Source organism: Elephas maximus, chromosome 3 (genome assembly GCF_024166365.1).
Source record: "Elephas maximus indicus isolate mEleMax1 chromosome 3, mEleMax1 primary haplotype, whole genome shotgun sequence".
NCBI lineage: Eukaryota > Metazoa > Chordata > Mammalia > Proboscidea > Elephantidae > Elephas > Elephas maximus.
In genome coordinates this window covers 199,258,592-199,285,941 of record NC_064821.1, presented here as the reverse complement: position 1 = coordinate 199,285,941, position 27,350 = coordinate 199,258,592, and the positions used below count along the sequence as shown (strand labels likewise).

Sequence of the window (27,350 nt, the reverse complement as noted above, 5' to 3'; positions counted from 1 at the left end):
CATTCTTGAAGGATACCTTTGCCAGATAGAATTCTTGGTTGACAGTTGTTATTTCTTTTTTCAGGACTTCTGGCCCCCATGAAAACCCTGGTCGCATAGTGGGTAAGAGCTAAGGCTGCTAACCAAAAGGTCAGCCATTCGAATCCACCAAGTGCTCCTTAGAAACCCCATGGGGCAGTTCTACTGTGTCCTATAGGGTTGTTATGAGTCAGAATCGACCCTGTGGCAATGGGTTTGGTTTGGTTTTGGCCCCATGGTTTCTGATGATAAATTAGCTGTTAATCTTCTTGAGAATCCTTTGCGTGTAACAAGTTTTTTTTTCTATTGCTGTCTTCAAAATTTTCTCTTTGTCTCTGGGTTTTGGCAATTTGAATATAATTATCTCAGTGTAGACCCCTTTGAGTTTATTGTACTAGGAGTTTGTTGAGTTTCTTAGATGTCTGCAGTTATGTTTCTCATCAGAGTTAGGATGTTTTCAACCATTATATATTCAAATATTCTTTTTTTCTGCCCCTTTCTCTCTGAGACGCCTATGATGCACATGTTGGCATGTTTGATGGTGTCCCACAGGTTCTCAGACTCTGTTCATTTTTATCCATTCTTTTTCTTTCTGCTCCTTAGACTGAATAATTTCAACCACCTTATCTCCAAGTTCACTGATCATTTATTCTGTCTGCTCAAATCCATTGTTAGCTAGCCTACTGAATTTTACATTTCAGTTACTGTTAGTTTCAGGTCCAGAATTTTTGTTTGGCTCTTCTTTTTTTTTTTTTCTGCAATTTCTATCTCTTTATTGATATTCTCATTTTGTTCAAATAATGTTTTTCTGATTTTGTTTAGTTTTTATTCATGATTTTCTTTAGCTCATATTTAAAACTGTTGGTGTAACACATTTGACTATTAATTCCAGCATCCAGGCTTCCTCCGGGATAGTTTCCGTCATTTTTACCCCTGTGAATGGGTCATAATTTCCTGTTTCTTTGTATGCATTGTAATTTTTTTTGTTGAGAACTGAATATTCTAAGTATTATACTATGATACTCTGCAGCTCTGATTCTCCCACCTCTCAGGTGGTTTTTGCTTGTTGAGGGCTGCAGCCATGTTTGGGACTTTTCCAAACTACTTTCACAAAGTGTGCATTCCTTGTTGTGTGTGATCACTGAAGTTTCTGTATTGTTATCTCTGCAGTCAGCCAGAGACCTGACAAAGATTTTCTTCAATGTCTGGCTCCAAAAAGGAGCAGGGAAGGGTTCTGTTCCTTTAGATATTTCCTTAAATTCCACCAGGAGAAGCCACAGCATCCCTCCAGGGCAGTGCCTGCACCAGTCCCTCAGAAAACTGCCAGACCAGTTAAAATGTGCAACTCCAGGTTTTTGGAGGAAAGGGTCCCCACTGCCTTTCCTGGCAAGTCCAGCAATGTGGGCCACTATCCTAACAGCCATGGTGGGGCTGAGGAATGAAGAATGGTAGGTGGTTCATGCATGCTTTCTTACCTAAGAACAACAGCCTCTGCCTTCATTCAGCCCTCCCCTGGTTGTTATAAGTGCCTTATCAAGTTCCAAAGTTCTAGTATAGTTAGTTCTAAAGGCTTTTTCAGCTTAGTGGTTGCTTTGCTGGAGAAACTGACCTTCAGAGCTTCCTAATCTGCCATTTTGCCTTACAACACTCTCCAATCCACAAATACCTATTAAGCACTCACTGTGTGTCAGGTACTATTCTAGAAACTGGGGCTATAGAAGTGAACAAAAAGACCCCCAAGATTCACTAACTTGGGGAACATTTACTCCAGAGCCTACAAAGCACCCTTTGCTTATATCTTCCAGGAATAGAGACACAAATATAACTTGCTTTTTGAAAACACAGTAGAGGAAAAAGCAATGATCAGAGTCCAGCAACATAGACCTTCCAATCTTTGGTCCTGGCTCTTTCACCATCTGTTAATAAGATCTTGGGAAAGGAACACACTTAATTTTGGCCCTCATGGAGATTTATGATCTTTTCCTCTCAAATCTCTTCTAGATCTCAGAGTTTAAAAGTTCTAAATAAACGTGTTTTTAGTAAAATGGATCCCTTGAAATTCACTGAGAAACTTAGTTTTTGAATGAGAATACTTTAGAAAATTTAGTAATCACAACATACTAAACATACTTAGAATGCCAAAAAGAAGGTCACCCTTAAGAAACTGGATGAGCTGGGCTCATGGCAGCTCAGAGAGACTCAGAGCTAGGCAAACAGGGAACTCCATAAGGTGCAACAGTCAGACGTCTACAGTTTTCTATTTGTCTCCTCAGGGCCACAAGCAACTGGAAAAGAAACAGACATCCTCGTGGTGAATGGGACTCTTGGAGAGTCAGTTACTTTCCCCATAAATATCCAAGAACCACAAAAAGTTATCAACATTGCTTGGACTTCCAAAACGTCTGTTGCTTTTGTGCAACCAGGAGACGCAGGAATAGCACCTAAAGTTACTGTGACTCACAGAAATTATTATGAGAGATTAAATGTCTCAGGTCAGAACTACAACCTGGTGATCAGCAATCTGAGGATGGAAGATGCAGGGTTCTACCAAGCAGACATAAATATACGATCCTCTGCCAACACCATCACCAAGAACTACAACCTTCAAGTCTACCGTAAGTTGTGGGAAGGCAGAGGGCTTTTTGTTTGTTTTTACATTGCAAATTTACTATCTACAGAACATCTGTGTTTATAACAATTGGATTCCCTAAATCTTCTTACTATCATTGACATTTATAAAGAAAACATGGCATTAGTTTAGTCCAGGCTTTGCCAGTTTTTAGCTATGTAATCTTCCTTTAACAATTTGTACCCGGACCTTGTTTCCCTTTTTTGTAATATGGGAATAATCACAGTACTTATATCCCAGAGTTATTGTGTAATTAACTGAGAAAATGTATACAAAGTGCTTGATTTTTTAAAACTTTTTATTTTGAATAATTATAGATTCATTGAAAAATGCAAACAAAAAATATACAGAGAGGTCCTGTGCACCCTTCATTCAGCCTCCCTCAATGTTAACATCTTAAATAGCTACAGTGCAATGTCAAAAGCCGGAAACTGACACTGGTCCACTCTACAGAGCTTGCGTAGATTTCATCCGTTATACATGCACTTCAAAGACTAGACTTAATGGTCTGACTGAGACTAGAAGGACCCCGGTGGTCATGGCCCCCAGACCTTCTGTTGTCCCAGGACAGGAACCATTCCTGAAGCCAACTCTTCAGACATGGATTGGACTGGGCAAGGGGTTGGAGAGGGACGCTGGTGAGGAGTGAGCTTCTTGGATAAGGTGGACACTGGAGACTATGCTGGTATCTCCTGCCTGGAGGGAAGATGAGAAGGTAGAGGGGGTTAGAAGATGGCAAAATGGATACAAAGAGAGTGGAGGGAGGGAGCAGACTGTTTCATTAGGGGGAGAGTAATTGGGAGTATGTAACAGGGTGTACATAAGTTTTTGTGTGACAGACTGACTTGATTTGTAAACTTTCACTTAAAGCACAATAAAAATTATTTTTAGAAAAAGGCATCAATAGTCAAACTAGCTCACACAAGCAGCATATATGGGCACATCAAAACAAAATAAAACAAGCTAGAACACAGTAAGCAAACATAAAATAAATAAATATAATAACATTGATGGCTTGGAGACAATAGTCAATATCAAATCACATAAAGAAGCAGACCATGATGGCTTTAACAAGCTCCCAAAACAAAGAATCAAGAAATCTTCCAGAGGAAGAGAATTTCCTGGAATTATCAGAGATAGACTACAAAAGATTAATATATGGAATTCTTTAAGAGATCAGGAAGGAGATCAGGCAAAATGCAGAACAAGCCAAGGGACACACAAACAAAGCAACAGAGGAACTTAAGAAGATTATAGAAGAGCATAATGACAAATTTAACAGGCTGCAAGAATCCACAGAGAGACAGCCAACAAAAACCTAGAAGATTTACAATAAAATTTCAGAATTAGACAACTCAATAGAAAGTCATAGGAGTAGAATTGAGGCAATGGAAGTCATAATTAGTGAGTTTGAGGATAAAGCACTTGACTCCAACTTATTTGAGGAAAAATCAGATGGAAGAATTAAAAAAAAAAAATGAAGAAACCCTAAGAATTATGTGGGACCCTATCAAGAAGAATAACCTGAGTGATTGGAGTGCCAGAATAGGGAGGGATAACAGAAAATACAGAGAGAATTGTTAAAGATTTGTTGGCAGAAAATTTCCCTGATATCGGAAAGATGAGAGGATATCTATCCAAGATGCTTATTGAACCCCACACAAGGTAGATCCCAAAAGAGAGTCACCAAGATAGATTATAATCAAGCTTGCCAAAACCAAAGATAATTTTAAGAGCATCCAGGGATAAACAAAAAGTCACCTACAAAGAACAGTCAATAAGACTAAGATTAGACTGCTCAGCAGAAACCATGAAGGCAAGAAGGCAATGAGATGACATATATAAAGCCTTGAAGGAAAAAAATTGCCAGCCAAGAATTATATATCCAGCAAAATTGTCTCTCAAATATCATAGTGAAATTAGGGTATTTTCAGATAAACAGAAGTTTAAGGAATTTATAAAAACCAAACCAAAATTACAAGAAGTACTAAAGGGAGTCCTTTGGTTAGAAAATCAATAACATTAGATAACAACCAAGACTGGAACACAGAACAGAGCAACCAGATATCCACCCAGAAGAAAGGACCAAAGTCACAAAAATAAATCAAAGCTAAGACACTCAAAATAGGGAACCAGAGATGTCAGTATGTAAAAGATGACAACATTAAAACAAAAAAGAGGGATTAAAATAAGTAGTCATATATCTTTCATATGGAGAGGAAGTCAAGGCGATATAAAGAAATAAAAGATTGGTTTAAACTTAGAAAAATAGGGATAAATATTAAGGTAACCACAAAGGAAACTAACAATCCTACAAATCAAAAGAAAAAACATGAAGGACTTCTGGCCAACGTGGTGCCATAGACAGAAGCACCACGCCGTCCCTCCACAGCAAAGACCTGAAAAACTAAGTAAAACAGAGACAAACATCAGCCCTGGAACCTGAAGTGTCAAATGAAGAGATAAAGAACTCAGCCAAGCACAAATTGAATAAGAAACTTACAGAGAATAGGAGAGATATGTGCAAGGTCCACTATCAGCTAACACAGCATGGATTCATCATCTTGGACTCCTGTCGGACATTAGCAGACAGGGAGCACAGGAAAGCAGTTTCACAGAGCTCCCAGCAGGAGACAGAGTACCTGGTAACCAGTGATACACACTTTCCAACTTCCCATCCTCTCCCCGCTGCTCTACCTACGTGCTTCCTGGCTGGCAGCAATGGCTTGGCCTGCCAGAAAGTGCAGCATCCGTGCCACTTGGATTTGTCCCATCCACATCAGAGATCAGTGGACAGGGAGTACGGGAAAGCAGCTTCACAGAGTTCACAGCAGGAGACAGAGCACCTGGTAACCAACAATACACACTTTCCTGAACCCCACTCTTCCTCCTCGCCCCTCCCCCCGGCCTCCTCTGCTTCCCACTGGCTGCACTCTCTTGGCCCAGAGGCAACTGCTTCAGCCCCAGGCCACTAGGATTCGCCCCGCCCACACTAGCCTACTCTCTGAGTGCCATTTGTCTGTTGCTGATGTTGTTTTTTTCCATTTCTTTTGGTTTCTTCCATGCCTCCCACTACCTCCCCTTCCTTTCTCTCAAACACCTGGCTCCATATGCCATCTTTGCTTCCTCTTCAAAGGCTGTGAAGCATGACTTGACTGGGGAACCACTCCCTCAGCCTGTGATACCACACTGATGGAATCCCTGGGACTTTTTTATTTCTGTGTTTTGTTTTGCTTTGTTCTGTTTTGTTTGGTTTATTCACTTGCTTTTCTTCTTGTGGCTTGGGAGCCCCTTCTAGCAGGGCTGCACTGCATGGATTAGGAGCCAATTCCCCAATCCATGCAGCCAGGTAGGTGGGATCCCTGAAGGCATTTCTTTTTTCTTTTCTTTTTTTTTTCTCTCTTTTCCTCTCTGTCTTTCTTCATTTCTCAGTTCTCGTCTCTCAGTACTTACCTTCTTTTCCTGTCTTCTGAATACCTGGCACTAGGTGACATCTATACCCCCTCTAACCAGGTTATACTGGGCAGGCTAGAAGCCACTTTCCTGATCTTTGCAGCTGCACCAGTGGGACCCCTGGGGGCTTTTCTTTTTTCCAAATTTTTGTCTAGTTTTTTTTTCTTATTCCTTTTTCTTTCTTTATTTTTTCCTTTTTGCTTTTCTCCATTTCTTGGTTTCTCATCACTCCAAACTCAAGCTCCCTTAGCACTTCTTTTGTTTGTTTCTTTGCTTTTGGCTCCTGTTTCTCTCTCCTCTCTCTCATCTTTCCTATACCCGTATTAGCTCCACACATCACAATCTCCCCCCTCCTTCCTGCCTAGCTGCACCAGGCACTGAACATCACACCCCCGAGCAGCACAGGTACTGCCTACTGGAACCTACCCAGCACTAATTCTGAACCCACCCTGTCAGCCCTAGTACATGCCACAAACAACCCATCCCAACCCCTCCTCTTCAGCTGGACCTGCCCTGCTGCACTGTAACTGAGCAACTGGCCCTGCCCATTGGACAAGGAGGTGAAAAGTATCATGACTACAGATGACTAAACAACAAAGAACGCACAGCCTGCCCGCTCAGAAAAAGGGCAGGATGGTTCCAGTAGGCATCCAAAATAAAACACCAGATGACTTTCCAGTAGAAGAAAAGGCACTAGAACTACCTGATAGGGAATTCAAATATCTAATATTCAGAGCTATCCAAGAGATGAAGCAAAAAGTAGACAAAAATGAGGAAAAAACAGACAAACTCATGGAAAAGGCAGAAAAATTTGTGGAAAATAATGACAAAAAAATGGAAGAATTCAGGAAAATAATACAGGAACAAAATGCCAAAATAAATTCACAACTAGAAATCACACAAAAACAACAACTAGAAATCCAAAAGTTAAACAACAAGATTTCAGAGATGGGCAGTGTTATAGAAGGGCTGAGGAGCAGGATTGAAATGATGGAAGACAGGATCAGCGAAGCAGAAGACAAACACTTGGATACAACCCTCTTTGAGGAAAAAGCAGAAAAAGTAATGAAGAAAACCTTAGAATTGTGTAGGATACAATCAAAAGCAAAAATTTGCGAGTAATCAGAGGTTCAGAACAGGGGGAGAAAACAGAAACACAGAGAGGAACACTGAAAAGTTGCTGACAGAAAACTTCCCTAATATCATGAAAGATGAAAAGCTGACTATCCAAGAAGCTCAGCGAACCCCATGGAGGATAGACCCCAAAAGAAAATCACCGAGGCATATCATAATCATACGCACTAAAACCAAAGACAAAAAATCCTGACAGCAGCTCAAGAAAAACAAAAAGTCACATACAGAGGAGAAACAATGAGGCTAAGCTCTGATTATTCGGCAGAAACCATGCAGGCAAGAAGGCTATGGGTAACATATGGGATGACATATTTTGAGAACAAACAACATCAGACCACAGCCTGGATCTAGGATGCAAGATTGTACCAGCCAGATACCAACCTAGGAAATGAACTCTCAAGAACTACCCAAAACCAAAAGAACTACAACAGGGCCAGAGAGGTTAATCTGTAAATGACAACGTCAGAACAATAAAAGAAGGAATAAACAGTGTAGGTATAGAACTTTCTAATGGAGAGGAAGGCAAGGTGATACCAAGTAATAATAGACTGGTTCAAACCTAGGAAGATAAGAGTAAATTTCAAGGTAACCACGAAGAAAGTTAACAACCTACTCATCAAAATGAGAAAAAATAAAATAAAGTCTCAATAAAAACAAAAGCAAAAGAAATTCACAAAGAAAAACATAAAAACTCAGCAAATACAAAACCAACAACAATGAAAAAGGTGAAAAGAAAATACATAAAGAAAAATGGCTCAGTATAGAAAATTAAGTGTAACAAAAAAACTGTCAATGACACACACAAAAAAAGATCAAAATGACAGCACTAAACTCATACCTATCAATAATTATGCTGAATGTAAAAGGACTAAATGCACCAATAAAGAGACAGAGAGTGGCAGAATGGATTAAAACACACACACACACACACACAATTCATCTACATACTTCCTATAAAAGACACACCTTAGACTTAAAGGGACAAACTAAAACTCAAAGGAGGAAAAAATATATCAAGCAAACAACAATCAAAAAAGAGCAGGAGTGGCAATATTAATTTCCAACAGAATAGACTTCAAGTAAAATCCACCACAAAGGGTAAGGAAGGACACTATATTATGATTAAAGGATCAATACACCAGGAAGACATAACCATAATTAATATTTACGCACCCAATGACAGGGCTCCAAAATACATAAAACAAACTCTAACAGCATTGAAAAGTGTGAGATAGACAGCTCCACAATAACAGTAGGAGACTTCAACACACCCCTTTCGGTGAAGGACAAAACATCCAGAAAGAAGCTCAATAAAGACATGGAAGATCTGAAAGTCACAACCAACTAGATCTCATAGGCATATACAGAACACTCCACCCAACAGCAGCCAAGTATACTTTCGTTTCCAATGCACATGGAACATTCTCCAGAATAGACCATGTATTAGGTCATAAAGCAAGCCTTAACAGAATCTGAAGCATCAAAATATTACAAAGCATCTTTTCTTACCACAAAAGTAGAAATCAATAACAGAAAAAGCAAGGAAAAAAAAAATCAAACACATGGAAACTGAGCAATGCCTTGCTCAAAAACTACTGGGTTATAGAAGACCTTAGGGATGGAATAAAGAAATTTGCAGAATCAAATGAGAATGAAAACATTTTACCAGAACCTTTGGGACACAGCAAAAACAGTGCTCAGAGGTAAATTTATAGCAATAAATGCACACATCCAAAAAGAAGAAAGAGCCAAAATCAAAGAATTATCCCTACAACTTGAACAAATAGAAAGAGAGCAGCAAAAGAAGCCCTTAGGTACCAGAAGAAAGGAAATAATAAAAATTAGAGCAGAATTAAATGAAATAGATAATAGAAAAACAATTGAAAGAGTTAAGACGAAAAGATGGTTCTTTGAAAAGATCAACAAAATCAATAAACCATTGGCCAAACTAACAAAAGAAAAACTGGAGAGGAAGCAAATAACCCAAATAAGAAATTAGGTGGGGACATCACAAAAGACCCAACTGAAATTAAGAGAATCATAACAGAATATTATGAAAAACAGTACTCTAACAAATTTGAAAACCTAGAGGAAATGGACAAATTTCTGGAAACACACTACCTACCTAAGCTAACACAGAGGCAGAAAAACTAAATAAACCTATGACAAAAGAAGAGATTCAAAAGGTAATTTAAAAACTCCCAAGAAAAAAAAAAAGCCCTGGCCCCAACGGCTTCACTGGAGAATTCTACCAAACTTTCAAAGAAGAGTTCACACTAGTACTGTTAAAGGTATTTCAGAGCATAGAGGGTGGCATACTCCCAGACTCATTCTATGAAGCCAGCATAACTCTGACACCAAAACCAGGTAAAGACACCACAAAAAGAGAAAATTATGGACCAATATCCCTCATGAACTTAGATGCAAAAACCCTCAACAAAATTCTAACCAATAGAATTCAACAACATATCCAAAAAATAACTCACCATGAACAAGTGGGATTCATACCCAGGTATACAAGGATGGTTCAACATTAAAAAAACAATCTTAGATGTCCCCTGAAGCCATAGTCCCCAAACCCCCGCCCTTGCTCCGCTGACCTTTGAAGCATTCAGTTTATCCCGGAAACTTCTTTGCTTTTGGTCCAGTCCAGTTGAGCTGACCTTCTATGTATTGAGTATTGTCCTTCCTTTCACCTAAAGCAGTTCTTATCTACTAATTAATCAGTAAAAAACCCTCTCCCACCCTCCCTCCCTCCCCCCCTCGTAACCACAGAAGTATGTGTTCTTCTCAGTTTATACTATTTCTCAAGATCTTATAATAGTGGTCTTAAACAATATTTGTCCTTTTGCCTAAACATGACTATTTTTTAGTAGTAACCCTAGGTAGTACAAACAATTTGCTCTCGACTACCAACTTAAATGTTGGCAGTTCAAACCCACCCAGCAGTAGTGTGGGAGAAAGGCCTGGTGATCCAGCCAAGAAAATTCTATGAAGCAGTTCTACTGTGTAACACATGGGGTCACCATGAGTTAGAGCTGCATTTAAAAAAACGGACTTGTAAAGAAGTAGCTTTTCACCATGGACACTTTAAAACAAAACAGAACAAAAAAACTTAAGGAAAACACACATACACCAGAAAACAAAACCAAAAAAAATTTTTTAAAGGATTGCTTCCAGCAGCAGTGGGCTGATAAATGTTCGACTAGCTCTCCATGGCATGTGTGCCTGTATACAGACTAAACTTAAAAGTAGGGCATGTCTGTAGCCATTATATGGTCAATAGCACACACACACACACACACATGTATATATTTAAAAAACCGAACCCATTGGCATCAAGTCAATTCCAACTCATAGCGACCCTACAGGACAGAATAGAACTGCCCCCATAGGGTTTCCAAGGAGCAGCTGGTGGATTCCAGTTGCTGACCTTTCGGATAGGGCATATAAATTTATTATAGATTTTACTGATATAAAGTTTTGTAGAACACAATTTCATAATGATAATAAAATATACAATATTCTTTATTGTAAATTCCATATAACCAATTGATTGTCACAAAATGCTTTTGTTTACTTTTCCAAACACTTATATCCCTAGCCAACCTATGGTTACAATTAATGAGTGAGTGTAGTTCCAAAATGAATATTAGTTAATGTTGTCATTTAAGTTAATAAGAATGGTCTCAAGCATGGCTATGATTGCAAGGATGGCACAAGACCGTGCAGTGTTAAGTTCTGTTGTACATATAGTCAGTATGAGTTGGAACCAACTTGACGGCACCAAACAGCAACAACAACAAAATAAGAAAAGAGTGATTCAACAAAGACATGTATATATATTGGAACTTTGCTTGTTCATCAATGACATGAGCGACATCTTTGCTGAATTGGATAAAAGTTTTTGAATACTGGACTTTGTGTGTGTGTGTGCGATTTACAATATCATGGCTACAGACATGATCTACTTTTAAGTTCAATCTGCATTAATAACATTTTGTAAGTCTAGAGAGACAGCCAATAAAATAGTAAATCAAGCCCTGGTTTGTAGCATTTGCCAGTTTCTGTGGCTGATTTCAAGACACGCAGAGTTGGAAAGACAGGCCCAGAAGTACACCATTACAAAGGGCCAAAACAAAAGATGTACATAACCTCAAGAACATAAACAATAGTCAAATGTCAAAAAAATCATTAGAACTGAGGAGTTTTGAGTATTTGTTACCTTTGTTTTTAATATAATTTAATTGTAAGTTTTTAATTTTTAATGATGTTTGTGTTCAACAACCATCTTGCAAAATTCCTGAAAATTTAACAATGGGCTCTTACAAGCTGGTACAATGGCTCCAGCTCACTACTCGCTTGTGTGTTTTCCCTTCATAGGTCGGCTTGGGAAGCCAAAAATTACACAGAGTTTAATGACATCTATGAACAGCTCCTGTAATGTCACACTGACCTGCTCTGTGGAGAAAGAAGAAAAGGATGTGACATACAAATGGAGTCCCCTGGGAGAAGAGGGTAATGTCCTTAGAATCTTCCAGACCTCTGAGGACCAAGAGTTGACTTACACTTGTACAGCCTGGAATCCTGTCAGCAACAACTCTGACTCCATCTCCGCCCAGCAGCTCTGTACAGGTAACCAGCTCTGTCCAGCCCCCCTGGAGCCTCAGAAATCACTCTGAAGACCTGAACTTGGGCCCCATTCTCTGGGAGAATGTACCTCCTTATGCCAGAATTGGTCCCTCAGGGCTTCTCCTCCCAGTAAGCCCACTGGGAAAGAGCCCAAAGCCTTCTGATCGATGCCAGGCATTTCAAGGTGTTCTGAGGCATGGCCCTCTGATTCTGAGTTCCTAATCCTGGCTTTTAACAGCAGAAAGTACGGTTTCCCTAGGAGCTTTGGTACTCCCCAGGAAGGAACCCAATTGTGATGGTACCCCTGAGCGCAGCCAAGCCCACCCAGCCCCTTGGGTCCATTTCCTGGGAAGTCAAGACTCATTGTATCTTCTATTTGCAGAAACCGCAATGAGCCTTCGTACTTACCACACTGGGTTGCTGAGTGTGCTGGCTGTGTCCCTTTTGCTTGTTCTCATTCTATCTCCAGTGCTTTTGCTCCATTTGTACAAGAGAAGACAAGGTAGGATTTTACCAGATGGTAAAATGTGGAAATGCCCCTTCCTTCTTCCTGAAACAAAAGTCATGTACCCAAGGTGATGTGGAGAGGTCCTTAGTTCCTTCTGCAACTCCCACCCCACCCCATCACTGCCTCCCAGAAGGATAGCTCTGAGAACTGCATGACAGTACCCTGAATGGCTTCCAGAATCTGTTCCCAGGATCACCAGTGTGGTGGACTCAGAACATGAGTTCTAGTTCAGTCCCGTCATTAACAAGCTGTGCCTCACTGGATGAGTGTCTTACCTCTCTGGCACAGTGTCATCATATGTGAAATGATGTTTGGACCAGAGGGTCTCCAGGGTCACTTCTAACTCTAGTATGACTCTTGGAGAGTCATCGAGGGACATGCACTTGTTCTGCATTCGATGGCCGTCACTAGATTCCTCTAAACCCCTCTGGATTCTTCTGTAATTATGCCATTCTCAATTCAGAATACCTGATCTTGGGCCCTTGGGCAAATCATTAACCCTGCTATTCCACCTCCTCCCATGTCCACCCAAACACTTCCTTTTCCACCAATCACAATAACAAGTGAGGGCGTAGAGAGGCTCTATCTCTGCTTCCATCTTTCTGACTCTCCTTTGGGTCTGATTCCTCAGGTTCCTCCTTGAAGCCCTCCAATAACAGCTCTGGTAAGTCCTCAGCCACAATGTTACCTAGATAACAATTGGGAGGGATTGGGGTTAAGACTAAAATCATGTGTTTTGCAGTCAGCCTGGAATGAACCTGTGGGATTTTAGGCCGGTTATTTTATCACTGTAAATCTCAGTTTTCTCAGTTGTAAAATCAGCACAATAATAAGGCCTGCTGCATATTATTAAGTGGGCTAAATGGAATTACCCATACAAAATAATTGATCTGCCACCTGGTACATATTAAGCACTCACGAAATGTTAGCTATTATAATTGAAAGGCCTGGACATAGCACAGAAGGAGGCCTCCTAGGGGAAGGGGGCTTGTGATAGAACTCAAATGGCCTCACGATGGGGAGAATTGCATGGCCTGCTCAGGCCATGGGTGATCTGCAGGGTCCCTCAGAAGACATCTGTCCTCATCCCTGACAGCCTCCTGGGGAGGAAAAAGGATTATTCTTTGCATCTATAAATGAGATAAGAGGGAGTACTCAGTCCAGGCCAGCCTGGACCAGGGGTTGGGATGGGACTAGACTCTGAAACATTGGAGCCCTGTGACATTGCTTAGCTCACTGGGTCTGTTACTTGTGGATATGTTAAGGTGCCCTGGAATACAAAGGCCCCAAATTCTTGCCATCTCCTTTCAACTTGGCCCCATGTCATACCAAAGAAAAAGAGTACGCTGGGATGAATGCCTCTATCAGCCAATGAGTTCTTAGAAATAGGAACTTATCTCTCCTGTTTGCTTCTTTGCAACCTCACACAGAGCTTGACACATAGAAGGAGCTTAATAAATGTTTAATGACCTTGTGAATCAATCTAGCAAGTAATAAATGTTTGTGGAGCATCACTATGAGCTCAACTTTGAAGTAGTAATAGGAAGGTGTGTACCAGAAGACTCCAACACAGCATGTAACTAGATACAAGATAGTTAAGAAATTAAGACACTCACATGAAAAGCCAACTAGCTGTTTAATGCAGTCAATGCTAAAAGCCAGTGTCACTAAGTGCAGTGGGATTCCACCCTGGGTGGAAGAGCTGCCTTTGATGGCAAACACGAGGCCTTGGGCGAATTTTCTTTAGCCTCTAGAATAGAAGAGAATTCTCACTGATCTCTGGTGAGGCTTGACCCAGATGCCTCCTCTACACATACAATTCCAAGACAAGGAAGCGACAGCCTGAGGACCCACGCATCCTTCTCAAGAGGGATGAGACCCCTGAATGTGGGCACCAGGCAGAGTGGGAGCAGCTCCAGGCCTTAATCTAGATGAGGTCAGAGCCAGTATACCTTGGATGGGGACATGGAAGGAGGTAAGTACAGGTCACTAGAGCAAGACATATTGGAAAAAGTTCTCGATTCAGAGTCAAGAAGATTTAGGAGTCATTGACGGCTTAAGACCTTTATTTCTTCATCTTAAAAAGGAAGCATTAGAATAGATAATCTCTAAAAATTCATCCACCTTTCATATACTGTGGTTGTGTGCCTTTTGTGTATGTGTGTGTGTGACACAGATGCTGTTTCAAAGAAAATCGTGTATGAACAAATCACGGTTCCAAGAGACACCCAGCCAGGAGAGACCAGAATCTATGATGAAATCTCCCAGCCCAAGGTGAGCTGATGCTACTCAGGGACCACCATCCCCTGCGCCCTAGGACAGGGAGTCAAGGGTAACTATTGACCTCTGCTTGGTGTAGCTTTGACAGCAGCCACAGATGGGAGTCTGGAGGGTCCAACCAAGAAATATCACTGTTGGGGAAATGATGCCCCAAGCCTCTCTGTGAGGACAGGGACCAAGTCAACTGTCACCCCATGGAAGCCTCCAGGGGATGAGGCCCTGGCTGCAATGTTAGAGGAAAGTCATGACTAGGATTGGAGTAGCTCCTATGGGGGCCAAACAACAAGGAAGCCCTGGAGTGAGCTGAGAGCTGTTATGTGGCCACTGACAGGGTGAGCAGGTTGCTAAGGGCTCTCAGAGGTCAAAGAACGGACACAATCCCCCTTGAAGGATTTTCTTAGCTGGCAGCAGCTTACTTTCCTCAGACTCCAAGTCACTTTGTCATGTACTCCCTCCTCCCACCTGCCTTTCACCTGCCTGCCCCTCCCTTACCTCCACTCTGGATCAGGATTCTCCAACGTGTCCTTCCCCTGTGCCTCCATCAGCCTGCTCCCCACAAATCTACAAGGACTGAAGGAGTAAACAGGTCCGTCTGGTCAATCTAGCACTGTGTTTGGACTGATAGAGCACCTGGATCCATAGAGCCCATGGAAAGCTAATATGTTGACTGAGCAAGACTCAGTCTGAACCATGTAGACCCCTCCTCTTGGCTCCTGAGGTATTTGCCTGAAGGTCTTGCTCAGCTGCTGCTCACTCTCCCCCTACCTGATCCTGATCCTTTCTAACAGGTCTGAATGGAACCAGAGCTGAAGCCAGGACAGGAGGCTGCCTAGTAAAAGTAGGGCCAGGGAGGGGTGATGGGCAGGGACAGAAATGGGAAGTGGGACTCATAAGATTTGGCCTGGGCACACTCACTTAGGGGAAGACGGGTGTTTTTACAGGTGCCTCCCTCCAAAGAAGAGACAGTGAACACGATTTATTCCATAGTGCAGTGCTCTGATAAGGTAAATCCTTTCTGGCTCCTTACCCCTGTTACATCCATTCAGTTTGTACCTCTTCCATCCATCCCTTGGGACTCTTCTCTGTACCTCTCAGGAGTAGTTGTCTAGGGCTTTGGTTTATGGCTGCTTTCATCCACGCACAGAGCCCTGCTTCCCAGGTCCACGGCCATCCATAAGTTGGCCTGATGAGGATACTGATCTCCCCCTTCAAGTGCGGGAGCCTCCATATGTTTGAACTACAGCGTAGAAACTCCAGCCTGCATGACACTCAGGGCCAGTGGTAGGTCATAGTTTGGCAATTAGGAAACAGGGGTGCCCTACTCTGGGCAAACACAGCCTCACACCAGGTGTGTGAATTAGCAAGTGAAACAAAGGCTGAATTTCAGTTCCCATTTTTTCTCTCAGCGGCCCTTTCACAGTATACAACTTGCACAACCATGTGTAGTGGTCTAGGTCTCAGTTTCCCTCTTTGGAATATGCAAAGAGGGAAGATAAACCCAGCTCTGTCAAAGACTTTACATTTTGGGGATTCGGTAAGGGGTCATCACCGTCTGAGGGTTCTCACTTCTGCTACAGTGGGGAGGACACCTTTGAGGCCTCTTGGTGAATCCTTTGTAAATGTTCCTTTTTAATAGCTAGGCTACCAGACAGGAAGTTAATAATGAAAGATACATTCGAACCCAGGAGTCTGGGGAAAAGGGAAATGAAAGGGTTTCAAATGGATCCATAAATAAGAATTAAGAGCTAATTCTACAAGGCCATAGTGAGGATGTCTAGGAGCTGGATAAGCAAGGAGGTGCCACTTCATTTGAAGAGGGACTTGAAGCAGAGTTCAGTTGGAATCTAAAGATCAACTAAATGTCCTGGAGAATAAGGCCGAAGGACCTTTGCTTTCTCAGTAATCAGGAGAGGGAAGAGGAAAACGAGAGGAGTGAGGAAAGAAGAGGAGGAGGAAAGGGGAAGGAGAAGCAAGGAGTAAGGGGCCAGGTACCCAAAATGTTTGAGCCAGGATCTGAAGGAGAGTGGGAGGAAGATGAGTAACCTGACTTTTCAGCTGGAAAGGACTAGATTTGAGGGTTTAATTAGGGGGTCCTCGATTGAAGCATTTCAAAATAAATCTTTACAGACAAGTTGAATTACTTATTGTGTAATTTAAACCCTAAGACTCTTTAAATCAGTGGGAATGTTGTTTGTAACACTCTAAGTGACCAGAACACATGAAACATTACTAGTGACTCACCACCATGCACAGGCAAAGGTGGAGTTACTGGGGTACAGAAGGAACTAGGGCTCACTTAGGAACAAGGAAGGCAGGTAGATTCAGCCTGGAATTTTTCTTCAGCTTGTATTGTAAATCAATGCCAAATAACACCCCCTTCCCTCCTCCTTCTCTTTTCTGTTCTAAAAAGTTGAATGACCAAGGGTTCTCAAGTGGGGTGGCTGGAGCAGAGGTGTGGGACTCAGCAGAGGACAAGGATCTGCTACTCCAGATTTCCCCAGCACCGGTGAAGTCAAAGGCATCACCACGCTATTTGCTTATCTCCCCTGGGTACCCCATGGGCCTGGAGTTCCTCAGCAGCACCTTTTGGTAAACATGTCCTCACATCTCCCTCTTGTGCACAGATGGGGAAAAGCAGCACATGTGACAGAAAACCTCTTGGGACTTCAAACTATGAAGTTGTGATCTAGGCTCCAGGCAGCGTTTTCTCTCCAGAAACTGAACTACAACCAACTCTACTGGCAGGTGTCCTGGACCCAGATCCTCTGCCCAGGTCTTACTGGAAGATTGCAAATCCCCACATTCCAACATGCAAGCAAAGCAGGAAACCCTCTGTAGCTGGGCGTAACTTGTGCCTAGATGGACAAATGGGCTGGCACCCTTTCCAAGACGGCTCCCTTCTGGATGAATGACAAGGCAGATTCCCTAGCACAGTACTTCCCAACCTTCTTCACTTCGTAGCACACATAGAAAATAATCTTTTTATGGCACACTAGGGTAAACAATCAAGACTGCTTATGATGTGTGTAGACTGCACATGCCTGGAGGCTTCTTGTGACTGGAGCTGACGACCCTGCTCAGCAACCCTGTGGGTGGAGGTGATCTATATTTTGCACACCTATAATATACCATGGCACGCCATCTGGGAAACTGCTCACACTCTGTGAGGAGCCCTGATGTATGGTCTCCACTAGTCCACACAGCAGCTTAAGCAAATTAGGAAATGGCACCCTTCCACTGGGGCAGAGGCAGCTCCACACCCAAGTGAATGGCTTGGCAAGCAGAATGGGTGCTGTATGTCAGCTCTCCAAGCCCCTTTGCCCAGGAACGCTTGTGCTCAACCAACCCAACTACACGTGATGGCATGGCTGTAAGAGTTGTGGATCTCAGCCGTGCAGAGACACTCTCCAAATGAGAAATCTCTTTCTGTAGGGACTGTACTGCTGCAGCACTTTTCTCCAGGCTCTTCTTCAGAAGCCAAGTAAGGTTTTCTTTCTGGCCAAAGTCTCCTTCTGTGTCATTCCAAGCAGCCTCAGCAAGAAGTAGAAGCCTTACCCAGTTCCCCTACTCTTCACAAGAAATTGAGAAGCACTTCAAGGCAGTTTAGGGGAACTAGGTTGTTTTTTAGGTATAACCCAGCCATCAAAACAAGAGACGTTGAAGGAAGCAGTCATTCCACAGAGAGAACTTGGAAGATTATGGTGTGGATGATGAAACTACCAGGGTTTATTCTATTTCCTAAGGCTCAGCCCAGAGAGCCATGAGGCTCAAGCTGAGATTGGGTGTCCCCACCCCTGCAACACCCACAAAAACACAACCAGCCTTACACAGACGTTAACTTCTGGTTACCAGCACTGGGAAGGGATCACCCACAGCTGAACAGGACATTCACATGGTCATTTGCAGAATTAACTCCCTTAAGTGTTATCAAATATAACCAGCTAAATCCTAAACTCCCTTGAACAATTCCAGGCTAAACAGCAGAAATAAGCTGCATTTAGGCAAAATGAAGGTATGGACCCATAGAATCATCTAGCACCAACTGCCATTAACACTGTGTTAAGGCCTCAGGCCCCAAAGTGTAAGATGGATATAATGTCTGCCTTTGTCTACCTGTGGAGGCAATTCCAGTATAGACACTACAGTTAAATCCCAAACTGCATGCTGCAAGGAGAGTCGTGAGCTAGAGCAGTCAGAAAACATCTTGTGGGGAAGGCAGGGCTGAAGGTGGGCCTTGAAGGATAAATAGAATTTGGACAGAGAATGAGGAAGGCAGAGGCATTCAAGAGAGGGAAGCATGAAAAAAACTAGCAGAGGCCTGGATCTGTGTGGTATACCTAGGGCACCTCCCAAACATGCCATACGTGTTGACAGTCCTTTGCCTATGCATGGCATAGTACCTGAACTGGAATATGCACCCCCCAAACCCTGTCCATTTGTACATCCTTCAATGCCCAGCTCAGATGTCACCTCCTCTATGAACCTTTCCCTGGTATCACCAGTCAAAATTAATCATGACTCTGTACTCATTTTTTTTCCCAGCCCTTCCATCACTGGAAACCCTGGTGGCATAGTGGTTAAGTGCTATGGCTGCTAACCAAAAGGTCAACAGCTCAAATCCACGAGGCACTGCTTAGAAACTCTGTGGGACAGTTCTACTCTTATGGGGTTGCTATGAGTCAGAATCGACTCTACGGCAATGGGTTTGGTTTTTGTTTTGTTTTGTTTTTTCCCATCAGTGTAACTCATTGTGTCTTACAGTATAGATTATTATTTGTTTCCGACACTACTTTGTAAATTACTTGATGGCAAGATCCATGACTTATTCCTATCTTTATTCACCTCTGCATCCACCATAGCATCTTGTACCCAGTTTGTGAGCAATAAACTGTTAGAAGCAGAAGTAGAAAGAAGCCGATAAACATTTGTTGTCGTTAGTTGCCATCGAGCTGGTTCCAACTCATGGCCTTATGTATAACAGAATGCAATGCTGTCCGGTCCTGTGCCATCTTCATGATCTATACGTTTCAGTCTTGTCGAGGTTATTGTATCAATTCATCTCATTGAGGGTTTTCCTTGTTTTGGCTGACCCTTTACCAAACATGATGTCTTTCAGGATGTTGTATCAAAACTAAGCAAGACAAAGCCTCACTATCCTTGCTTCTAAGGAGCATTCCAGTTGTATTTCTTCTAAGACTGATTTGTTTGTTCTTCTGGCAGTTCATGGTAGACTCAATATTGTTCCTCAGCGTCACATAATGAAGTCAAATTATAGTAAGCATTAAATATCAAGATGTAGGCTTCAGAGCCTGTTCTCATGAAAGGGCATATTGGACAGAAAAGACGCCCAGTTAGAAAGGCCAACTAAGAGGTCAACTAAAGGAATGAACCATGTGTGAGGAGGTGAAAGGCAGATGTCCTGGGGAGGGGCAGGAAGGAAGGAATAAAGAGACTTGGACATAAAGGATGGAAAAGTTCCAAAGCGATACTGAACGGGCCGAGTTTCCCTAGAAATAAAATCACTCCTCACCCTGCAGATGAGTTGGGGAATCACTCTGCAACATCCTTGCCTCTCGCTGATGAGCTCATTCAGTCAAATCCGTAGTGTCCTAAGGCCCCAGTGGAGTCCCTGGGTGGTACAAATAGTTAACAGCTGCTAACTGAAAGGTTGGAGGTTCAAGTCGACCCAGAGGCACCTCAGAAGAAAGGCCAAAAAACTCAGCCATTGAAAACCCTATGGAGCATAGTTCTACTCTGACACACATGAGTTTGCCATGAGTTGGAGTCAGCTTGACAGCAACTGGTGTGTGTGTGAAGTAATGTCCCAGTATGTAGCACCAAAAAAAATAATAATAATAATGAATCCGGAGCAAGAGTTCCTTAGGGCTTCCAGGAGAGTGAAATCGGATTAAGCCGGTGCCAAGGAATTCTGAAGGTGGCTTCGAGGGTTCAGGACCGCCCTGCTCTTATGTATTGCTTCTTTCCTGTGAATCTTCTGATTTATGAAGACGTGAGCTATTTACCCCATTCACTAGGTATCAGTTCTCAGGTTCTTTTTCTGTAAAATGAGTGTAATCTTGTTTTCCCCTTCATAACTTTCCAGACTAACTAGAGTGTGGCCAGCAGTACTATAAAACCAAAATACTCTTTCAAGGAAACAGGATCTTGTACCAGACCAAGATGTTCCAGCTGTTAAAATGTGCGTGCAACAAAATTGAAATCCCAGGGCAATCCTCTCATGGAAAGCACCAGTAAACCAGGACAATCCTTCCTCTGCCTTCAAGTTACCACTGGCTTCAGACAAGTCATTCAGCCTCTCAGTGCTTCCTTAGCGGGGAACTGAGAAAATGAGAATTGTTGCAGCAAATAGCCCTCAGGAGAAGAAACTGCGGCTGGCTGAAAATACGATTTTTTTTTTTAATCTCTAAAACACTGTAAGCTACAAGAGTTTATAAGTCACAAGACAGAGCTTGGCTGGGCCATCTCTGGAAACTGGGCTTAGGTAAGAACGAGCCTGGTGGGTCTGGGCTGAGTCAACTGTGAGCACCTCTTAGGTTCCACCTGGAAAAAAGCAAGGCTGGGATATATACCCTGTGGTTAAGTGCTATATATACCAAGAGTTCAAATCCGCCAAGCGCTCCTTGGAAACTCTATAGGGCAGTTCTACTCTGTCTTATGAGTCGGAATCGACTCAACGGCAGTGGGTTGGGATATATCTTCTTCCAGATCCACTGCTTTTCTTCCCTGAGTTTTCCCTGAATTCCTCTGGATTTTATAATTTTCTTAAGAGTAATTAGTGACGATCTCCACTAGTTGTAAGGTGAACCTGGAAAAAACAAAAGCCGTAGGAAGAAGTGTAATGAGCTGTGCCAAACACAGGCTCTGATGTTAGAATGCCTGGTTCTGAATCCTGGTTTAGTAGTTATGTAACCTTGGCCAAGTTATTTTAACCTCTGGGTGCCTCAGTTTGCCCATCTGTAAAATAGCACTAATAATAGTTTCCACCTTGTAGGGTTAATGTGGGGATTATGAGAGGTGCAAGAATATGCCTGCACGTGGCAGTGCCTTCAGTCAATGCTAGCTATCCAAAATATTCTGATAGGTCTGAAACCTTCGTAAGATGCTAATCCAAACTTATGAAATAAGCTTCTTGCAATAGATGTGCAGCTGATACGATGCTATATTAATGCTGTATATACCCAACTTTTAACTCTCAGTCCTCCTAAATTCAGATCTATTTTGTTATATGCAATGTCTGGGACCCTGTATTATTTCACTCACTCTAATTACACTCTAATTATCTGATGCTCTACCTGTCTCTCCAACTAGACTGAGAGAGCGGGGCTGTGTTTGAATATTAATAATCAGTAAAATGGCGAGCTCTTCAAGGGCAAGGAGCCTGTAATAATTAGAGTTGAATTTCTGTGCCAAATTAATAACTAATTTAGAGTTTACTTACTAGATGCTTTATACAGTACTGTCAACACTCCCAACAACCCTGTAAGGTAAAAATTAATTCTTCTATGTCCATGAAGACTAAGAGAATAAATATCTTACTTACCAAAGCCAGAACATTGGGAAGATAGGACTTGAACTCAAGACCATCGTCACCAAGGGCCATGCACTTACACTTTGCCACACCGCCTCCCTTTACCTGTTGTAGATTCCCAGCACCTGGCATTTTGTCCCAGGTGTGTAGCACTTTACTCAGCACATAATAGGTGGGTCACAAATGTCTGTTGCATAAATAGGTGTGTATAATAATATTTTAAAGGCACTAAATATTGATCCTGTTGTCATCTGAGTAACCACTCAACTTTCCTGTTGGAAATATCTATTAAAGAAGATTGGATAGAGCCCTCTGTCTGCATTTTGAGAGAGCTGGTTCTATAGCAAGCAAGAGATCCTGTTCATCAGCACTTCTGATGAGTTGTTACAAAACGAGAGAAATACAGTGTGAATTCCGACTACTAACATCACAGGAAGAGTAGGATAGGAAGAAAGGGTATGAGTTTGGGGAATTCTGCTGCACTGTTTCTGATGCTTCAAAATCAGCTGTGTACCTTGAGATTTTAATGAGCCCCTGGCCAAGTGTCCTCCCTTGGTTGTTGTTCAAAACATATGAAAAGACCATTAGCTAGAATCCTCAACTCTGATTTGAGGAAATAAAATAATGATCAGTACATTCTCTAAAGACGTGCTGACTTTGGGAAATTTACTTTGAGAATTTATAAGGGAACATAATTAGCCACTCTTCGGATGATAAGTATTAACTCTCGCTGGCTGATTGCCCAGACAGTTCTGAACACCCCTACTCAAGTTTATGGGTTTGGACTGTACCAACTATATGATCAGAAAATGGCCATATCTTTGCAAATGAGAAATACAGGTTTTTCTCTTGAGGTCTTACTGTAGTCACCTCAAACTCAGTGGGCTCAAAATTGAACTTATGGGTCTCTCCATGACCACCATCACCACCCCACCAAACATGCTTTCCTTCTGTTTCCCCATCCTAGTTAATGATCTGCAATAATAGTAATAGCTAATAGTTATTGAGTGTTTGTTATGTACCAAACTCTGTCCTAAAGTTTCAAATGTACTAACTCACTTAAAACCCAAAAGAAATTCATTAAAACCCATCTCCCTCTGAAATGGATACTATCATCTTCCAGTTTACAAATTAAGAAACTGAGTCACAAAAAGGCTAAGTAAGTCATCCAAGTAAATAGAAAAGCCAGGGTTCAACCCAAGGACTTCCAACTCCAGGGGCTGTGTGCTGAATTGCTACTCTAGGGTCCCTCACTAGTTGGCGTCTACCCAAGCTCCTCCCTCTTTCTTACCTGTCACCCTAACGTCCCCCTATATCCAATCCCGTTCCCGTCTAGTCAATTCTAACTCATAGCAACCCTATAGGACAGAGTAGAATTGCCCCATACAGTTTCCAAGGAGTGCCTGGTGGATTTGAACTGTGACCTTTTGGTTGGCAGCCATAGCTCTTAACCACTATGCTACCAGGGTTTCCATATCCACATCCAATCAGTCATTAAAAAAAAAAAAAAACACAGAAAACATTGCCGTTGCATCAGTTCTGACTCATGGAGATACCTGTGTTACAGAGGAGATGCTCCGCAGAGTTTTCTTGGCTGAAATCTTTACAGAAGCAAATCATCAGGTCTTTCTTTCACAGTGTCACCAGGTGAATTCAAACCACCAAACTTTTGAATCATTTGTGCCACCCAGGGACCATTAAACCCATTGCGGCTGAGATAATTTCGACTCTTAGCAACCCTATAGGACAGAGTAGACTGCCCTGTGGGGTTTCCAAGGAGCTGCTGGGGGATTCAAACTGCTGACCTTTTGGTTAACAGGCGTAGCTCTTAACCACTGGCCACCAGAGTCCATTAGATACCGTCAATTCCAACTCCATGGCTCCTTTCAGCTGCACCCCCTCAATCTACCTAATTCTAAAATGCACCCTCCTTCTCCATGCCTACTTCTTCAGATCATTCCCACATCATGTTGCCTGGGCTGCTATCACACAAAAAGCAATCTCTCTACAACACAAATCTTATCACTCCATTCCCTTACTGAAAAGTTTTTCCTACAGGACTAGACTCCTTAGCAATCTGACCCCTCGGATCTTCCTGTCCCCTCTCCTGCCCACTTCCTAGGTTCCAGTCAGACAGAACTATCACAGGTCTGTGAGTCCCCTAAATTCTTTCCCACCAAATCCTTTGCCCATTTTGTGTCCTTTGCCTGGAATGCCCTTCTTGCCCTTGTGTCTCTGACTGTTTCATACTTCAAGAACCAGATCGAACATCTCCTCTGTGTGTACTTCCCAAAGCAAACCTCCCACCAAAAGCTAAATATATAGCTCCCGATTTACACTTCTGAAATCCCTGGGTGGTGTAAATACATAAGAGCTCAGCTGCTAACCAAAAGGTTGGAGGTTCAAGTCGACAGAGGTGCCTCAGAAGAAAGGACTGGAGATCTACTTCTGAAAAAATTAGCTTTTGAAAGCCTTATGGAGCACAGTTCTACTCTGACACACATCAGGTGGCCAGGAGTCAAAGCTGATTCGACAGTAATTGGTATTTACACTCCTACAGCATTTAGTATACAAGTGCTTAGTGTTGTTGTTGTCAGGTGCCATCAAGTCAGTTCCAACTCAAAATGACCTCACGTACAAAAGAACAAAACAATGCCCAGTCCTGAGCCATCCTCACAATTGTTGCTATGCTTGAGTTCATTGTTGCAGCCATTGTATCTATCCTTTTCATTGAGGGTCTTCCTCTATTTCGCTCTCTACCAAACATGATGTCCTTCTCCAGGGACTGGACCTTCCTAATATCATGTCCAAAGTATGTGAGATGAAGTCTCGCCATCCTTGCTTCCAAGAAGCATTCTGACTATATTTCTTTCAAGACAGATTTGTTTGTTTTTCTGGCAGTCCATGGTCTATTCGTTATTCTTCACCACCACCATAATTCAAAGGCATCAATTCTTCTTCAGTCTTCCTTAACCATTGTGCAGCTTTCCCAGGCATATGAGGAGATTGAAAATACCATGGCTTCGGTCAGGTGCACTCTAGTCCTAAAGGTGACATCTTTGCTTTTTGACACTTTAAAGAGGTCTTTTGCAACAGATTTGCCCAACGCAATATGTCGTTTTATTTCTTGACCGCTGCTTCCACGGGCATTGATTGTTGATCCAAGTGAAATGAAATCCTTGACTTCAGTATTTTCTCCATTTATCATGATGTTGCTTATTGATCCAGTTGTGAGGATTTTTGTTTTATGTTGAAGTGTAATCCATACTGAAGGCCATGGTTTTTGATCTTCATCAGGAAGTGCTTCAAGTCCTCTTCGCTTTCAGCAAGCAAGGTTGTGTCATCTGCATATGGCAGGTTGTTAATGGGTCTTCTCCAGTCCTGATGTTGAGTTCTTCTTCATACAGTCCAGCTTCTATAAAAGAAGTGCATAGTAGTAGCACTTTTTACATCCTAAGATGTTTATATAGCTGTGGTATTTTTTTAACTGTCTCCTACTGGGCAATTAGTTGTTTGGGGCCAGGGACCTTTCTTCCTCATCTTTGTGTCCCCAGTATCTGATAAACCTTAGATCCTCAAAAACTGCTTATTGTATTAATTAATTAATGTAAACATGAAGATTATGCTTACTAGTAGCGAATGCTGCTGAACCAGTATCAGAAGCCAGGATATCTCATCCTCTCTACAAGTCATCTTCAATTTCATGCAGTTGTAAATTTCCATTAATAAAATATTGCTCATATATTTTCCCTTGTAAGTGTCTAAGAAATTGGGCTACAGGCTCCATTTCATCAGGTAAACATAATAAATATTATTTGATAATGCATATATTCTTTTTGTGTTTTAATTTGTTCTGTTTTCAGACAAGAGATAAAGTAACTGAGACAGCAAAGGAGATAGTCAGCATGATAAAGACTTTGTGCAGCCTGAAAATCCAAACCCTGAGTAGACACAAGGAGACCAAGGGATTAAGAATGGGAAGGCAGAGAAGGGAGAAAAGGAGGTTCAATGTTGGAGAGATGACTGGGACTCTGGGAGAGGACTGAGAAGCAAAAGACAGGGAGTACAAATGCCTGAAATAATGGGAAACCAGAGTGGAGCAGAATCATGTGGCTAGAGAGAAGGGGGTTCTACCTTGATCATCTAGAGAGAAGGAAATCGGGTACTTAAGTCACATGTTTTGGGGCTCATCTCCATCACAAAACTGTAAGCCCCTCCAAGGCAGGAGCTTTGCCTCATTCATCTTTTTATTCACAGCACTCTGTCACAGGAGCCAATCACTAGTATTGCTATTGTTTTGTTAGCTTCCATCAAGTCAGCCCATGACTCATGGTGACCCCGTGCACAACAGAATAAAATGCTACCTGGTCCTGTGCCATCCCCATGAGGGTTTAGGGGTGAGACCATGGTGATCCATAAGGTTTTCACTGGCTGACTTTCAGAAGTGGATCATCAGGCCTTGCTTCCTCGTCCATCTTAGTCTGAAAGCTCTGCTGAAAACTGTTCAGCATCATAGCAACATGCAAGCCTCCAGTGACAGACAGCTGGTGGCTGTACATGAGGTACATCGGCCAGGAATTAAGGCTGGGTATCCTGCATGGAGGTCAAGAATTCTGCCACTGAACCTCAATGCCTCAAAATCTGTTAGAGGCTAATAAATGTTTGTTGAACTGAACTCAGATTAGGGTCCAGAGTACCAAGAGAGGGAATGGGAGGCACTGGAAACAACTTCCAGAGTCTGAGTCTAGGAAATCAGAGAGTAGGAATTGTATGAGTGACCCACAGTGCCACTTGCAAGAAAGGGATAAAAGAACCAGACTTTTCAGTGAAGAGAATGAGGCTGTGGGTCTCTTTGACTCAGGACCTCAGCATGTTTTTACAAAACCCTAAGGGAAAGTGACTTTCTAAATGGTGTTGCCTGTGAGAGGAAATGGAAGCTGCGAGACCTAAGAAGCCACTTCCTTTACTCCCTGCTTATAAAAAAGCCCCAGATCCTCTGTTGTGAACCACTCATTGCAGGTGTGTTTGGTTTCCAGCTCCGCAGCTACATCACCTCATCCTCTTCTTGTGGGGCTAAAACTAAACTGCTACCTCAAGAATTACAGAGGCCCTGTACAGAAACTCTGTGAGCAGATACAGCCACCACA

General features: G+C 42.3%; 1 protein-coding gene across 2 annotated transcripts in view; it reads left to right on the top strand.

Annotated features, from left to right (window-relative positions):
- Positions 1-19,996, top strand: part of CD84 (CD84 molecule) — a 42,296-nt gene extending 22,300 nt beyond the window's left edge. The window contains exons 2-8 of one of the 2 annotated variants that reach the window (XM_049880978.1): positions 2,292-2,633; positions 11,618-11,869; positions 12,249-12,368; positions 13,006-13,038; positions 14,551-14,648; positions 15,596-15,658; positions 17,279-19,996. In XM_049880978.1, the coding sequence (XP_049736935.1) occupies positions 2,292-2,633; positions 11,618-11,869; positions 12,249-12,368; positions 13,006-13,038; positions 14,551-14,648; positions 15,596-15,658; positions 17,279-17,344 (974 nt within the window). In that variant the 3' untranslated portion in view covers positions 17,345-19,996. The remainder of the gene's footprint in view (positions 1-2,291; positions 2,634-11,617; positions 11,870-12,248; positions 12,369-13,005; positions 13,039-14,550; positions 14,649-15,595; positions 15,659-17,278) is intronic. The other variant, XM_049880979.1, reaches the window with a different exon arrangement.
- Positions 19,997-27,350: the final 7,354 nt, after the last annotated feature.